Genomic DNA, 15,432 nt, shown 5'->3' with positions numbered 1-15,432 from the left:
AAATCTTGTAGATAACATTTTCTAGTACTACAGCCAGGGATATCTACACCAGTATAAGCAAAATTCGAACCAGGTTCGGTAGCCGTAGTACCAGCACCAGCGTTACCTCCTCAAATTTCACAGTTTTTCAACCTCGAAAAAATTGAGTTCCAGCCTTTCTCTGACCCTTCATATATGGTTAGTATTCCCGTTCCATTGTAGTTAAAATTTGCCCAGTTGACAGTTTTGACACATTCTTGTTATAAGACGGTAGCGAGTTCTATTGTTTTGATTCCTTTGTAATTTAGACGTCGCTTTCTTGTACTTCTACTTGCTTCATCTTACTTCCAAACCGGCTATTGCAGACCACCATTCGTCCCCCGCATCATCGTCACCAATGTCAGCAGCCGCAAGACCTACCAGTTGTTACGTAACTCCCCCATTGGACTCGAATGTCGTCTTCTCCAGTGACGAGGAGGAAGAGGATGAAGAAGTTAATCAGACGAAACACGACACATTTTCAGACCACGAGACAGAAACTCCCTCCAACGAATCGAACAATACTCCCCCATCATCAGTAAACTCTTCTCGCAACAGTCCACAGTCACCACCTAAGGCTAAAGATGGCTTCTTTAAACGACTCTCGAGCAGGCTCAACAAGAGACTTTCATATATTTCGTTGCCCAATGCCTACAACACTAACCCTGAATTGACTGCGGCCCAGGAGCAAGCCACGGCTGAGTCCCGACAGAAGAGTTCCAATACTGATGGAACTGCTTCAACTCCGTCTAAACGAGTGAACTCCTTGCTAGATCCACCCATCGTATTAAGGGATAAGACCAACAAGGAGAAACCTAAACCAGGTTACAGACACAGCGTATACGGAGCAGGCTTCTTCGACTCAAAGCGCATAGGAAATAGAAAGCTGAGAGATAAGTTGAGGGATAAACCAACATTGGCGACTGCTAAGGAAGAATCAGACATAACCCATCCTGATAACATTTACCATTTAACAGGAAAGCAATCATTGCCTGTCTTGAACAAGCAATCACAGAGAAGATCTTCGTTTGCATCCGAATCAAAGCCAAATGAATCCTTGTCAAATTCCAAAGAAGTAGAAAAGCCTAAACAAAGTATTCCACAGGAGCAATCAACACCAAAGACGGCTGCTTCCACGAAACTGACTGAAACAGATCAGTTTCAAACGCCTTTGGCCCAAACACCAGCCACACAATTCGAATCTCCCCAAGACAATACCCCCGGGACAACAGCTTCGAATATCACAAGGTTACTTGCATCACCAGTGAAGAAAAGAAGTGCAGATGCTGCAACCAAGGGTACAGAAGAGTTACCCAACCAGAGCACTGAAAGTCCTAATCCTGCATTCCCTTCACTGCCCCCTCCTAAGTTGTACCAGAAATCCAGTTCAAAGGAGTCATTACCATACTTCCAGAGCAAAAACAGTGATACGCTCAAGCTTAATATCTACCTCGAAGATGGGCTGGATACAAGGACACAAGATAAAGATTTCATTGCCTTGAAGTTGAGAAAGGACAGATTGAAAAACTTGAACGAATTAGTGAATGTAATCATTTTCAAGCTTTTAAACAAGAAACAGGACATCAATTTAAACAATATTAGTTTACTTATATTCTTCAAGGACCAAACATTAAACCCAATCGTGTTGAAGCGTTCAGTCAATGAATCCTCCATGAAAGGTGGTATCTACAAAGATGGAAATTCCATTGACCTTAAGAACGAAGATTTATTAATGGAGTATATCATGTTGAAGAAGAAGCTTTATATCAAGGCGCAATTCTAAACACTCGCCAGCTCTATTAGGATCTACCAACTGAGGATAGGCAGGTTCCACCATCCATTCAGTTTGTTCTATAATGTAATTTTACTGATTCCAGATTTAGGCTATTGCAGCTTGTTTTATCATGGATAGATAATTTGATTATTTAATAATATAATATTAATACTAGAGTTAAGTAATATCTAATGTAATATGGCTAATAATGATCGGCACAAAAATAAAGTCATCAGTGCCAATCCCTATGTACGGTAAGCCATTAACTTGTTAAAGAAAAGCCGCTTCCACAATGGTCTCGCCAAATAACGATATCCACCCCACATTTGCAGTCCATATTCTCTTCTAGCTATTCGTCAATTCATCTCTTCTAGACTCTTTGTGCTGTTAAACCGTTTCGCATCCTTGAAGGTTGTAGAGGGTTTATTATAGTGCAGTTCTAGAAATGAGCTGCGTCTTCGCACAAACTACTAGTGTGCCTAAGCATATACGCTCTTCAATAATAATTAAAAACAGAGTTTTGAGAATAACCAAGAATTATTGGCAAAGATAGAATCTTGACCCCAGACTCCAGAACTCAAATAGTTTCACAATCGTTGTGATTAACTAGATCCTCGCCAGTAGTTGTCTTTTACCTGTTTGCCAAATGAGTACTTTGGACCCCATATAATATCCTGCGCATACCCCGTTATAATTCTTCGATAAATTTTTTTTCATTGTCGTACGTTATATAGCTGCACCAGCTTTGCTACATACAAAATAGCACATTATACGTCTGTGGACGTGCACATCTGTCCACATGTGCATTTTGACTTCATCACATAATCCGTCTTAATTTAAAAGTACATTCCAAAATAGTGCACAGTACAATCTGGTTAGCACATGGAATCCTTGTGGAGCTTGTCCTTTTGACAGTCCAGAAGGCTTGGAGCAGTTGGAAGTCTAAAAGGACTTTTTATATTTCATACACCCTGTCTAAGATTAATAAAATCTGTTCATGCTGCTTGCGCCTCCATCAAAATAAGCTGCCAAAATCGCAATCACCGATCTCCCATGCAAAGCCATTATTCCCTCGCAATTTTTAACCGTCATTATTATCGGATGTGTTGTAGAAGTGCCGGGAATGGGGGCAACACCTGGGAGCCAAAAGGATAATCACTCTGCCTCTGTTTAATAGACCTTTTGCACACTTTCAAGGTCTGCCGCTTTTTGGAAATGTGGACTTTTTTGATGTCACAATGAGGCAAGTCTTTTTCGATTTTGCGGCATTTTTTGTTTGAATACTTTATTGCGTCCAAGAGTTTCGAAGCTGAGCTCAAGTTAGTTAGCGGAATTGGGATAATAATATATGAAGACGCAGATATGTGAGCTAATATGCTGTATCCAGCGATATGTCTTGTGCTTAATGGGTTGACCTCACTGCAAAGGTACCAAGAGACTGTTTGAATTTTACAAGAAAATCATCGACTGAACTGTAGCATACACTTCGCTGGTTTACAGGATATCTCTGTGTGTGAATTGTGTTGACCACAAGAATAACACTGTGGGTTCCCCTTGCTGAAGCAGAGCAAAGAGCCCAACTTTTTCTTGACTCACTAATAACCTGTTGTACATATTTGGTGCCCCCTCATTATCTTAGAGAAGCAATGGGACAACCAAAACCTTAACCTCGGAAGGCTATTTCCCAAATGGGAATGGCTACAACTAGAATTAGCGAGGCTTCTGTGTTCAAAGACGTAAGTATCAACTTTTACTTTTAGCTCCTACCACATTCAAACCTTGCTAATAAAATATCTATTCTTCTTGTCTCACTGCATATTCCCTTAAGTTCGTTGTGTTAAACTACTTGTACCTTTTCGTACAGTATTATTCAAATGAATGTCGCACCTCCCTTAAATAGATTTCCTTTTGATAGTCGTAAAAATGACTGGCGGTGGAATGTTAAAAAGAGACAGGCACTCGGAATGAATGTCATTCTGAGCAGATAAAAGAATTCCTTTAATGAAATTGTATATTAACTAACTAAATAATATGAAAGTCTTCCTATAAACTATATTATCTCTTGAAAATGGTGTAGTAATTCATTTGTTGGGAGTGATTTTACTTCGTAAAGAAGTGGATTACATTAGCTTGTTACTTAGCTTATATGTACTAAAGAAAGTACAAATATGTGCCTCATTCTACCACAAGAATGAGACACTCCCTAGTATATGATGTAGTGGAGTTATCCGAAATAATGATACAGATAAGTTTCTAAATTGTGCCATGCTTATTTGTCACATCTACAAGATTATAATGGCTTCTTTTCTAAGCACAATTCAAAGCGACGAACTGAATGTCGAATACAATTCTGAATATATGGTAGCGGAACCGTGTTTGCAGCCTCGGTAGTTCTAGCAGATAGGGTATCTTTCCCAAGAAACCTTTCTCTTTTGAGCTTAGCCTTTACTAGCTGCTAAAAATTGCTCAATAGGGTTTGGCTCTGGATAAAAAGGTGGTAAATAGAGACATCTGTATCCTCTGCCTACAATAATTCTTGATATACTCGGGTTTTTGTGAATACTTGCATTGTCCATAACTAAGAAAGAGTTTTGGAATTTTGGATACTTATCAAGCTCATCCATAACATCCATGAGGAATTGCTTATAATGAGCAGTTACAGTACCTTTAGTAATCGGTTCTTGTTCACCATCGTCTAATTTACGTTTCTTGATTTGCGTTAGTTGCTTTGGTTTTCGTAGACTTAAAACAACTATCCCATCAATACAAATTGCTCCCAATATAGGACGACTTTCTGAACGGGTCGTGGGGGTTTTAACTACAGGGGTATTTCCTATAGTGGACCAGCCAAAGTTTCTCTTCATATTGATATTAAACCCAGTTTCGTCAATAAAGATGCAATTGGAACAGTAATCAGCCTTTAAATCATTAAGTCTATTAACATAATCATATCTCTGCTCAATTTTAGCTTCAGAATTTCTTTCAATGGCTTCACGACGAATAAGTTTGAAGGAAAGGCAGCATTCATCTTTTACAAAACGTTGAAGAGAGGAATAAGAAACTTTTAAACCTTCAAAGGAAGTTGTTAAACTATTCATCATCTCAGATAAAGTGATTGATGCATTATCATCTACAAGTTCTTGAATATGTACTTTCTGCTCAACGTTTAAATTCTTAAAGGGTGCCTTTCCTCTCGGCTTTGGACTTGGGATGTCTTCCAAATTATTATCTACATATTCTTTGATCCATCTTTGGGCTGATTTAGGGTGAATACCAGTACTACGAGAAATTTTACTGATTACATTTGAGTAAGTAGGGGAAATGCTACGTTTTATAACTACGACTTTTTACTGGCGAAAAAATTCCTCAAAATTTGATTAAAGAGAGGAAATGACTACTCTCAACAATCAGCCAATAATAAAACGGTGTGGGGATATTCAAATATGTAACAAACACTATTATTCAGACTATAGTGATGACTTCATTTTTTGCAGCAAACATTCTTTCAATTAAGCAAACGAGTTGTTTACCTTCTACGATTTGACAAATTTGAATCAGCTTAACGACATATTCAAGTGAAGTGTGGTGTAAGATTACACCCGTAGATGTGCTATTGTTTTCGTCACTTCAAGACATGTAATATATAGTAAGGAGGACAATGAATTCATCACACAGAGCTATCTTAAGTGTTACAGAGAAGCAATATTATGTGGAAAGCCTCAGACATTCGGATTGAAGAGGTGCGACATTCATCTGAATAATACTGTATTAATGGCCTTAAAGCCAATAGTTTAGCCCTTAATGCAGCACGGAGATGTTCTTTGTGAAGCTGATGGTGATAAATATGAATCTAGAAGAATGGAGGTTTTCAGCGCAAAGTAGGTTCTCTTGAATAGAAATAACTACTTCTAACTATGTGATCTTAGCGCATGTTATCCAGTGACTTTATTATTCCAGACAAAGCTTCATTATGCTATTCTTACTTGTTCACCATATTGGTAGATCCACTGTCTCATAATAGCCCTATACCCTATACTGTAAGCAACACCAAATTTGCAGCTTACTGCATAAACAATGCACACAATCTATACTACCACTATACTACATACTACATCTATGGTGAAGAATCACGGTATCAATGAAGTCCAAAATATCAGGCTCTGGCTTAAAAATAGTCTACTGAACACTTACCTTCGATCTCTTATCCACATCAAAACTACATGATATCCCTCCACAACGCCACTAGTTCTTGCGACCACCCCACTTTAAAACACTACTAACTATCACCTAACCCATCACGTGCCAGATCCTCCCACGGTCTCACCAAAAAAATCTTTACTATGCAACGTTTTTTTTTACAGCAGAATTCTGTATGCTTAAAGATAGTTGATAGATACATGTTTTGTTTATAACATGGGAGCAGCACTGTGTTATTCCTGCTGGATGATGACCGTATTAAAGACTATCGACGCAGAAGCATAACGGGATTGCGCTTTGCTCTGTATTAGTATCTATATTTCTTGCAGCTATTCTTATAGCATAGATACTCATAACAGCGTGTGTTACTACTTTACCCACAAACTTGATCATATTAAACCTTCGTCTCAGCCTTATAAACAAAAGTACTTCTAAATCTCACCGAGCTTCATTCACACGCTGAAAATGGCTGACATCTTCGACATGGACGAGTACGATGAAGTGGGAGCACTTGCTTCCGACTTCAAAACTTCAGTATCACTCGCCCTTCCACCCAATGACATCTTAGTCAATGGTCATCCTAATGGTATTGCTGCAACAGCTACTACTCTCACAACAGCCAACGGACTGGCACCTGTGTTGAACTACAAAATTATCTACGATTCTCCGGACGAGAATGACCCCGTGGCATACCACCCCAGTCGTGATGATGAGTCGCGTAACAAAGTCTCAGAGTTACCTATTCCAATTCCAAGTAGACCCCGTAGAAAGAGCTCCATCGCATCATCCTACGAAGTTGGCATCAAGGATTCGTATGTTTCCTCATCGCTCGTTGTAAATAACAGTCCCTCGCCATTCTATAAGCCAAAGTTGGCCGATTTTGAACCTTTGAAGGTCCTCGGAAAAGGCTCTTATGGAAAAGTTCTTCTTGTAAGAGAAGTGTCTACTGGCAAATTATTTGCACAGAAACAACTCAAGAAAGCGTCGTTGATCATTAATGAAAATACAAATGAGGTCCACCAGGTCAATTATAGACGAACACTTAATGAAAAGGCGATTCTTGAGATGGTCAATCACCCCAATATTGTGAAACTATATTACGCATTCCAAGACAACAATAAGGTCTACTTGATATTGGAGTATTTGGATGGAGGAGAGCTTTTCCACCATCTTGCAATTGAAAGATATATGAGCGAAACCGACGCTAGTTACTACATTGCCCAAATGGTTCTCGCAATAAGGTACTTGCATGTTAATCTAAAAGTCATCTACCGTGACTTGAAGCCAGAAAATTGTATGTTAAACTCTTCCGGAAACTTGGTGTTGACCGATTTCGGTTTGTCAAAAGTTTCGTCAGAGGAAGACAAGAACCATTCAATGACTGGTACTGCCCAATACATGGCTCCGGAAGTCATCAAAGGAGAACCTTATGACTACTCTGTAGACTGGTGGTCTTTGGGATGTGTTGCTTTCGACTTATTAACTGGATCGCCTCCTTTTACAGGTAACAATAACAAAAAGATAATGGATAAAATATTGTCTAGCAAAAAGACACTAAAGTTTCCGTTTTATCTCAGTTTGGATGCCAAGGACTTCTTAAAAAAGTTACTTCAAGTGAATCCAGAGAAGCGTTTTAACATCGACGACGACTTCGATAAATTGAAGAAGCACCGCTTTTTCAGGCTTGTTAACTGGGACGACTTGGAAAACATCGAGAACAGTGAAACTATTCCTCCAATCCTCCCCATCATTACTGACCCCGTGTTGGCAGAGAACTTCGATACAGACTTTACAGAAATGGAATTTACTCCACAGAACCATGACTTCGGGAGGGACATATTATACGTGAACGGGTTCTCGTATACGGACTCTAAATACTTAGCAGCCAAAAGAGTGTTCGACGATAATGCTTAGAAAAGGTAATAATAGACGCGTAGGCAAGGTGACCGTATCACCGTAGATTGGCTAACATCTTCAAATCTCGCAGAAGGATTTTAATATCATATTTATTAGATTGTTCATTATGTTATAGAAGGTGCAATATATATATATAGAGCAATAATAGGTAATACAATGGCATGAAGAAAGTCATAAAAAGGCCTACGCCTTTATCTGCTCTCAATTACCTTACCAACAAGGTCAAGTAAACAGAGAGAGCAAACGTAAAAGTCACAAATGATTCTGCCAAAATCACAGACTTGAAGTTACATTTGTTTTCTGGATTTCTCAAGTAATTCAATTTGAATAGCCTGAGTACCAACTCCGCGACTGTAAAACTGGCAATAGTTGCAGAGTTCACAGAGGAGGTCATGAATAAGTTAGCGTAGATGGTGATGATAATGGCATTCCAAGCTAAATGATTAAAACAATCAGCCAAAACGGAACTGAAAGGAACCTCGGAATTCAAAACACCGAATGTCTTGAAGCCAGGATCCACTTCAAACTCTCTATGATCATCTAGAGAGTAGTCAAAATAATAACTGACAAAGTAATTGAACCTCGAATATTTATCAATGCAATTAGAGCGAATATACAGTCCCAACCCCTCATATTCACTGGAACGACTAAAGGTGGCTATTGAGCCCATTCTGGAGGATCTTTCGTTATTGCTATTCAAGCGATATCTGGATAGGCTATGCTTTAATGCTGGGAAACTCCCGCGTACACAAAACCTCACATCGTTACGTTCACCGATTGGAAGTAAGGGTGGAAATAACCATGAAAACTTGTTTATCAATGTTACGAACCGGGATGGTGTTGAAGGATATGGGCTTTGTACTGGTTCACAATCTCTGACTTCAACCTTTTTAGGCTTTTCTGGTGGTTGTTCTGGTTGCACTGGATCTTCTGGATCATCGTCTGGGTCGTGTTCATCGGAATGCTTGTAGTCAAAACCAGCACCTCCGCCAAATTCGAGTTTTCCTCCACCCGGTATCTTAAATTTGAAGTTTCCTCCTCCACCGCCACCATAATGGGTGCCCTCAGTTATTATGGAGCAATTATTTGTATTACTGATGTTCTGGGGACACAAATGTTCGTCTTCATTGCATGGATGATCGATATTTTCACACACATTTTCCAATATAGCCAATGGGTCTTCACTGTCTAACAAATCATTATGTACTCGATTGTCGGACGCGGATGATGCCATGGCAGCTATTGCGGTGGCTGTGTTCAAATGGTAAGTGTTTTTTGGTGAAACGGAGTACAACTTATCTACGAAGTCGCTCATGGAGTGGTAGTTAGTCAAATGAGAGCTTGAACTCAAAAGACTTGTGTCTGATCTATAATTTTTGATTGGAATATATTTTGATGTGAGTTCTTGCTGGGTCTTGCTAGACATCTCCTTTTCAACATGAAATGTGGGAGGAAAGTGGTTAACTGAGAGTTTTCTATCAAGTCCGAGAAGTGTATCTTCGGAGTTCATTGAGGTGATGGATTGTCGCTTTCTCTCCTTTTCTTCAGCATTCATTATTACGGCAAACAAGTGCTCGACTTCATCTTTATTATCTAATTTGCTCCGGTAGGTCTCCTGGTTCACCCAGAGGTCATATAACTGCAAGAACTTTGGACGGATGGTAAGAAAATTAATTACTGAAAAGTCCCAAGACAGTGCTATTGCATAGGAATTGACCATGATGATGGGAACATATAGTCTAGAGTAGCTCATCTCGCCTATGCAAGATAAGACAAATATGTAGATCGCTGCTAATGCCAGTTGAATCAAGGGAAAGTAGAAGCTTTCAAATAACGGAGCTTTCTGGTTATAGCAAGTGTATCTGGAATTCTTTGTACGAATGGAAAGGGTGCTATAGATGAATTGTACTAAGGGAGTCATCAAAACGTAGATATAAGTTACTATCATCGACTTGACAGCCACCTGGTTCAGTATTTCAGGGGCATCGTTGCCATTTTTGTCGTCGTTGTTGTTGTCATCAATAGCCAAGAAGACGGTAGCAACTCCTAGTTGGTATACACTCGCTAGGGGAAGAACCACTAGTAGGTACGTCAAGGGTTTCATAATTGTACAGAATGGACTTCCACGGGAGGTTTCTGCGGTAAGCCTTTTCTGGCACCAAAAAAACACACGGTTCTGTCTATGAATACTGGTGAAGACTGTGAAAGAACGTTGTTTCACACAACATTTTTTTAACCATGACAAAATGTGAAGAGTGTGAACTGAGAGGATGACAGGAGGGGACTGTGGGTCATGTGACATGTGCGGTGTCGTTGAAGAGTTCTGAGTCCCAATGCGGTTCGATCCAAATAGCAACGGTTGAGAGGTTGAGGTTGAGAGGTTGAGGTTGAGAGGTTGAGAGGTGGATGGAGATGATGGGAGTACTGCGGTATGGGTGTATTGTGTGTGGATAGCTGGTTGTGGATGCGTTGTATATTAGACTAGGCATGGTATGTATGTAGTATGTATGTATGGATGGATGTATGTATGTATGTTTGTATATGAGAGAAGTAATTTATGAAAAATAGGCGTAGTGTGAAATGAGGGCCCCGTCTTGTTATGCTGAGTTTGAAAGGGAAAGAGGAGTAGAAGGAGGTAAGAGTATGAGAGTATGTGTGTGTGGAATGATTACGGTGAAAATTAAGAAACCAAAACCGTCCCCGACCCGTGGAATATAAAGCGTGATGTCTTAATTTAGCTTGACGTAGCGGATTCTATGCTTTCGCCTATATAGCCAGTTCCATGCTGCAGCTTCTGCTTCCCATTAATCCAACAATTTACCATGGCTCACCACTATTACTATATTTGTTGCAAGCGTAGGTTGCATGCCTGCATATTCTCAAACATCCAAGTTAATCTGGGGTAAGTTTTCCTAGAACCCTTGCAAGAAGACAAGATAATAGGAATTCATTGATAGAGGTATCCCTGGGAAATGATGTCTATAAAGCGGATCACTCATTAGTCATACAATCTCTGGTTTGATAGAATAAAGATTATACGATTTCCTCCCAAAAATGTAGACTCCTTTTATTGCACGTGACTTATACATGAAATCCGGTCTCAAAATACCTTCTATATAACTTGTTAAGGAACAGGTTTTAAAAAGACAAGCTCTCTTGTACCCTCAACTTTCTCCATTTAGCTGATACTTTTAGTGCCTTTCATCTCTTATTGCCTTTCCAACCTTCATCAATTTTCATGGATATATTGAAGTCCCTTTACAAACTAGTTATCATTAACTTTAAATTTATGCAGGATTGTCCCCGGATTTCCCTAGATTATATAAGCACTATAAACTGAAAAGTCAATTTGCCATTTAAAATTCAATCTTATTCCTCTTCTTTTCCATATCAGAAAGCTCACGCCACACGTTCAAGATGACAGATTCCAAATCAGTGATTCCTCTTGAATCCAACCCCGCTATTTTCAGCGAATTAGCTCATAAATTGGGCTTGTCTCCCGTTGCAGAATTCCATGACGTCTATTCATTAACAGACCCAGACTTATTGGCATTCTTACCAGCTCCAGTTTATGGGGTTATTTTGCTTTTCCCATTGACAAGCAATTATGAGAGTTACAGAAAGACTGAAGATTCAAAGTTACTCGAAGAATACAAAAATCAAGACATTGACACAATCAAATGGTACAAGCAAACGATAGGAAACGGATGTGGCCTCTATGCCTTGTTGCACATACTCAGTAATTTGCCCCGTGATTTGGTAATAAACAATCTGATCTTGTCTAGCTTGCTCAATAAGTTGGACGAGCGTATTTCTGTTGAAGAAACTGCCAAGATTGTGGAAGACTTGGAAGCTTCCATAAAGTTGGATGAGAATTATGGAGAAAAGGGCCAGACAGCTGCTCCCAGTGCTGATGAACTGGTTTACTTCCACTTCATAACGTATATCAAAGGAAAGGACAATCACTTATACGAATTGGATGGTAGACGTAAAGGTCCCATTGACCTTGGAGAATCTGTGAAAGAAAGTAATATTATCAATGATCCGCATGTAAGGGAGAAGATTCAATTCTACATTGACAATGCTGATGAGGCCAATAAGCATAACTTCGCCATAATGGCAATTGCTCCATCTATGGGATAAGAGAACGGTTAAAGGGGCCTTCATGTAGAAATAGTGTAATAGGAACATTTGAAGATTGCTAGAACAGATATAGTGAATATTCTGTTATCTTCTTTGCATTTGAGTAGACGTCTCTTACTGATCTACAACCTGCGAGTGCTATGCCAATGTTTTATTATGCTGTTATGAATAGAATTTGCTACAGTGGACTTAAGACCACAGTGACGCTAATAGAATGATAACCGATTCCATGTGTGAATCAAAGTGGTCAGCAAGTAACTTAAACCAAATACCTCAATATTATAACTTCATTAAATTTGACCCTTAATATCAACTTTATTAAAGTTAGTCTTCGCCACAATCATAGACGTTTGTGCTTTCAACAGTTTGTAGTCCTGTTCAACATCGCCAAGAAAGAAGTTTTGCAACTTGTTTTTCTTTAGAAATTTTCGTAGATCATCTGTGTCTGCAAAATTCATCTCTTCAACAATTTGATCTGTTGAAATATGATGGTAACTACTAGCAAACTGATGCAAGAACTTAAGTCTATTCTTTTCGTACAAGTGGTTGCGGATCATAATGTCAGCAACGTCCAAATCTTTTTTAAAGTCATACAGACGGAGTTGGAAGAAGAAGTCGTGGTAGTTTTCCGTTGCAATATCCCGTACCAATTTGTAGAGTAACTGGATGAATCTAAATAAAGATGCTTCCTTCGAAGTTTTTGTGAAAGAAGCATACTTTCTGAGAATAGTAAGTTTCATTTTATATATTTCACTAAAGTTGTTAGTAATGATCATGTAAATGATACGGTACACTAAGTACTCGGCCTCCAAGCGGAAGAAGCGATTATTCCACTTGGGATCCTCTTTACGCTTCTTGTAATACAAGTAGTTAAGCTGAGATTGGCATTGGTTGTACTCTCCCAAATCATTGTTTTCCAATGAAATCTTTCCGTTCTTCTCGTACACCAAGATCGTGAAATCATTTTGAATATGCTGGACTGTTAAGTCTTGACGCATAGACTTGAACTGGTTAAGTGCGTAGCTATATGGTCTGCCCTTCTCGTATTCTGAAACAACCAATTTATGACTCTGTTCTAAAATCTTCTGTGGACGAACATTGTCTGGATTGGGAGCAGTAGTCAATCTAAGGAAATCTTTTTCCAATGCTTCACTTCTTCCCACTATCGCAGCTGTTGGAGATGCTGACTTTATTGAAATAGTTGACTTTGGCTTGACTGTTGGACTATCGAACCGTTCAGAACGATGCTTTTTACGTTCTGACGAGTCAAAGTCTGCTTTACGTTTGCTTTTGAGCTCCTGGTAATCCTGAAGAGGAGTTCCTGGGGCTGATATACTTGGAGTGGGAGTTTTGGGGGGTGGATCAGTCAAGCTGTTCGCTTGCATAGAAGCCTGTTGGTGTATTAATGGCAGAGATCCATTCAATTCAGATGCAAGAACCAAATCCTTTACTCCGTCCAATATAGGGATCTTTTGGTTTACCCAGTCGTTCTTAAATATCAAATTCTTTTCAATAGCCCTGGCAATTAACTGTTGTAGTTGATTATTGAATTGGATCTTTCCACTGTCATTGAGCACGTTATTCGACCGAAGATAACTTTGGGCTAGAAAGTTTTGAAGTGATGCTGGCCACTCTCCTGTGTTTTCCGCGGATGCTGTGCTTGTGGAACTGTTACTGTTTGTTTGCAATCCATTACTTCTATTCAGTGAAGAATGAACTTTACTATTTGAAGTGCGATCGTTAGTATTCTTGTTACTATGGGCATGATGCCTGTGCTTATCACTGCCTTTCGAGGCAATATCGTCTTCATAGTCGTACCCACTTCCCGTGAGATCAATTATGAGACTTTCATCTATATCTTTAGATTTAGGGCGACTAGGCAACTGACTACTACTAGAAACACCTCTTCTTTTACTCTTTCCATCCACCTTCCCCTTGCTTCCACTTTTGCCTCGACGCTCTGTTCCTCGGTTCGAAGAGCTGGAATCACGCGAATGGTTCATTGGTTCTCTTATAATCAACTATATACCGATTTGACTCCTTACTTCACGGTTCTTTGCTAGTAGTTGTAACACCAATACCTGGTCTTATCATGTTGAAGAAGGCGGTTTTGAAAGCAGCATTGAGTCACGTGCTGCTATGTCACGTGAGCTATCTGATGGAATCTTTCGTTGGGGCTTGAATAGAAGAATAATTTAGTACTCCTCTTGATTTGATCTTAAAAGCTATACAAGCTATACAGTACTCGTGCTCATATTCAATCTGGAACCCGTAAAGAATAACATCAAACCTTCCGTCTAACAGCATTTCCTACTGTTTTCTTGTTATCTACTGATGAAAAATGTATACCTTCACCCCCGGAATTCAAATCTCAAACAAAATTTTAGAGTTTGATCACGTGATTTCTTGGCATTCTTTTAGAGTGTTCCCATGTTGTACCATACTGTACCAATAATCTCATGTTTTTACTTTGAAACTTTAATGATTCTTTTCCCATTAATGTTCTCTACTAATTGGTCTTCATTTTTGCTACTTTCCGACGAGTTTCTTCCTCTTTTCACATTGGCCCTGAATCTAATGATATAAGTGACCTGCATATACCCTGCAATAAAAACCCACACGATTCCGAAACCGACCTCCCATTGACCGGATCCATCTCCCATACAATCTTCCCTCGTATCTGAGAATAAGCCCGTTTATGAAAGTAAATATAGGAAACACTAGTTTAAGCGCTATTTGAGTTTTGGAAATCATAGTAATTGGGGGTAATTATAATCGGACCGGTTGTATTGAGCCAAGTATTGAGTTTCCAGAATCGTTTGTGAATTTAATGGTGTATTTTTCATATCTTTTTTATATCTAACACCACTGTTATCGCTTATTGCTATATACGATAGACTGTGTGAATAGGTTGTATGTGTTACATGTATGACCAAAAGATCTTCAAATATCCTTAATATAATTGGATTCATCGTTGAACTCCAGAGAGAGACACATACTGGTACTGAAGTGCTTCCCAGAAACTTTCCCATTAGAAGATAGAAATTTGATAGATTACAACCAAGTACAAGCTATAAAATAACAGTTAAATAGGTACTTTGATAATCATCACCATTCTTTAGCATTTGTCGTTTTGAAATCTCATACATTCTCAGTTGCCTAGACTATGAGGTCTTCTATCTTTAACAACGACCCGCCGATTCGGCAACTTTCAGCGAACAGAGCCAAATCATCACTCAAAAAGGCGAAATCGTCTAGTCCATACATCAACCCAGCTACTACACCTACCATTGGAAGTAACAATAATGTTAATAATAATAATAATGCTAATAATAATGCCAATAACACCAGCACTGTCTCAACTAATAATCAACCTAATAACG

At 39.1% G+C, this 15,432-nt stretch overlaps 6 protein-coding genes across 6 annotated transcripts; 3 read left to right on the top strand and 3 right to left on the bottom strand. All coding sequences in view use genetic code 12, as the record gives it.

The window, feature by feature from the left end:
* Positions 1–376: 376 nt before the first annotated feature.
* RJT20DRAFT_5461 (uncharacterized protein) lies at positions 377–1,801 on the top strand (the record flags this gene model as incomplete). The annotated part of the gene is made up of 1 exon (XM_064920613.1): positions 377–1,801. The coding sequence occupies one exon, from the start codon at positions 377–379 to the stop codon at positions 1,799–1,801; it is 1,425 nt and encodes a 474-aa protein (XP_064774136.1).
* Positions 1,802–4,764: 2,963 nt separating this feature from the next.
* RJT20DRAFT_78412 (uncharacterized protein) lies at positions 4,765–5,088 on the bottom strand (the record flags this gene model as incomplete). Its single annotated transcript, XM_064921204.1, has 1 exon — positions 4,765–5,088. A coding segment is annotated over one exon (324 nt), but the record flags the coding sequence as incomplete, so codon positions are not given.
* Positions 5,089–6,181: 1,093 nt separating this feature from the next.
* On the top strand, positions 6,182–7,987 carry RJT20DRAFT_127830 (putative protein kinase). Its single transcript, XM_064917097.1, has one exon. The coding sequence runs from the start codon at positions 6,455–6,457 to the stop codon at positions 7,901–7,903; it is 1,449 nt and encodes a 482-aa protein (XP_064774134.1). The 5' UTR covers positions 6,182–6,454; the 3' UTR covers positions 7,904–7,987.
* RJT20DRAFT_127828 (uncharacterized protein) lies at positions 7,988–10,174 on the bottom strand. Its single transcript, XM_064917096.1, has one exon. It carries the CDS (start codon positions 10,008–10,010, stop codon positions 8,112–8,114), a length of 1,899 nt encoding a protein of 632 aa, XP_064774133.1. The 5' UTR covers positions 10,011–10,174; the 3' UTR covers positions 7,988–8,111.
* A 1,149-nt stretch (positions 10,175–11,323) lies between these two features.
* On the top strand, positions 11,324–12,049 carry RJT20DRAFT_134827 (ubiquitin-specific protease; the record flags this gene model as incomplete). The annotated part of the gene is made up of 1 exon (XM_064918357.1): positions 11,324–12,049. One exon carries the CDS (start codon positions 11,324–11,326, stop codon positions 12,047–12,049), a length of 726 nt encoding a protein of 241 aa, XP_064774132.1.
* Positions 12,050–12,339: 290 nt separating this feature from the next.
* Positions 12,340–14,255, bottom strand: RJT20DRAFT_117981 (uncharacterized protein; the record flags this gene model as incomplete). The annotated part of the gene is made up of 2 exons (XM_064915863.1): positions 13,386–14,255; positions 12,340–13,325 (listed from the first exon to the last, which is right to left on the bottom strand). Exons 1-2 carry the CDS (start codon positions 14,050–14,052, stop codon positions 12,340–12,342), a joined length of 1,653 nt encoding a protein of 550 aa, XP_064774131.1. The 5' UTR covers positions 14,053–14,255.
* Between the last annotated feature and the right edge of the window lie 1,177 nt (positions 14,256–15,432).

This window comes from Scheffersomyces xylosifermentans (assembly GCF_036884685.1).
Source record: "Scheffersomyces xylosifermentans strain CBS 12540 chromosome Unknown RJT20scaffold_4, whole genome shotgun sequence".
Lineage (NCBI taxonomy): Eukaryota > Fungi > Ascomycota > Pichiomycetes > Serinales > Debaryomycetaceae > Scheffersomyces > Scheffersomyces xylosifermentans.
This window is presented reverse-complemented; position numbering and strand designations above follow the sequence as displayed.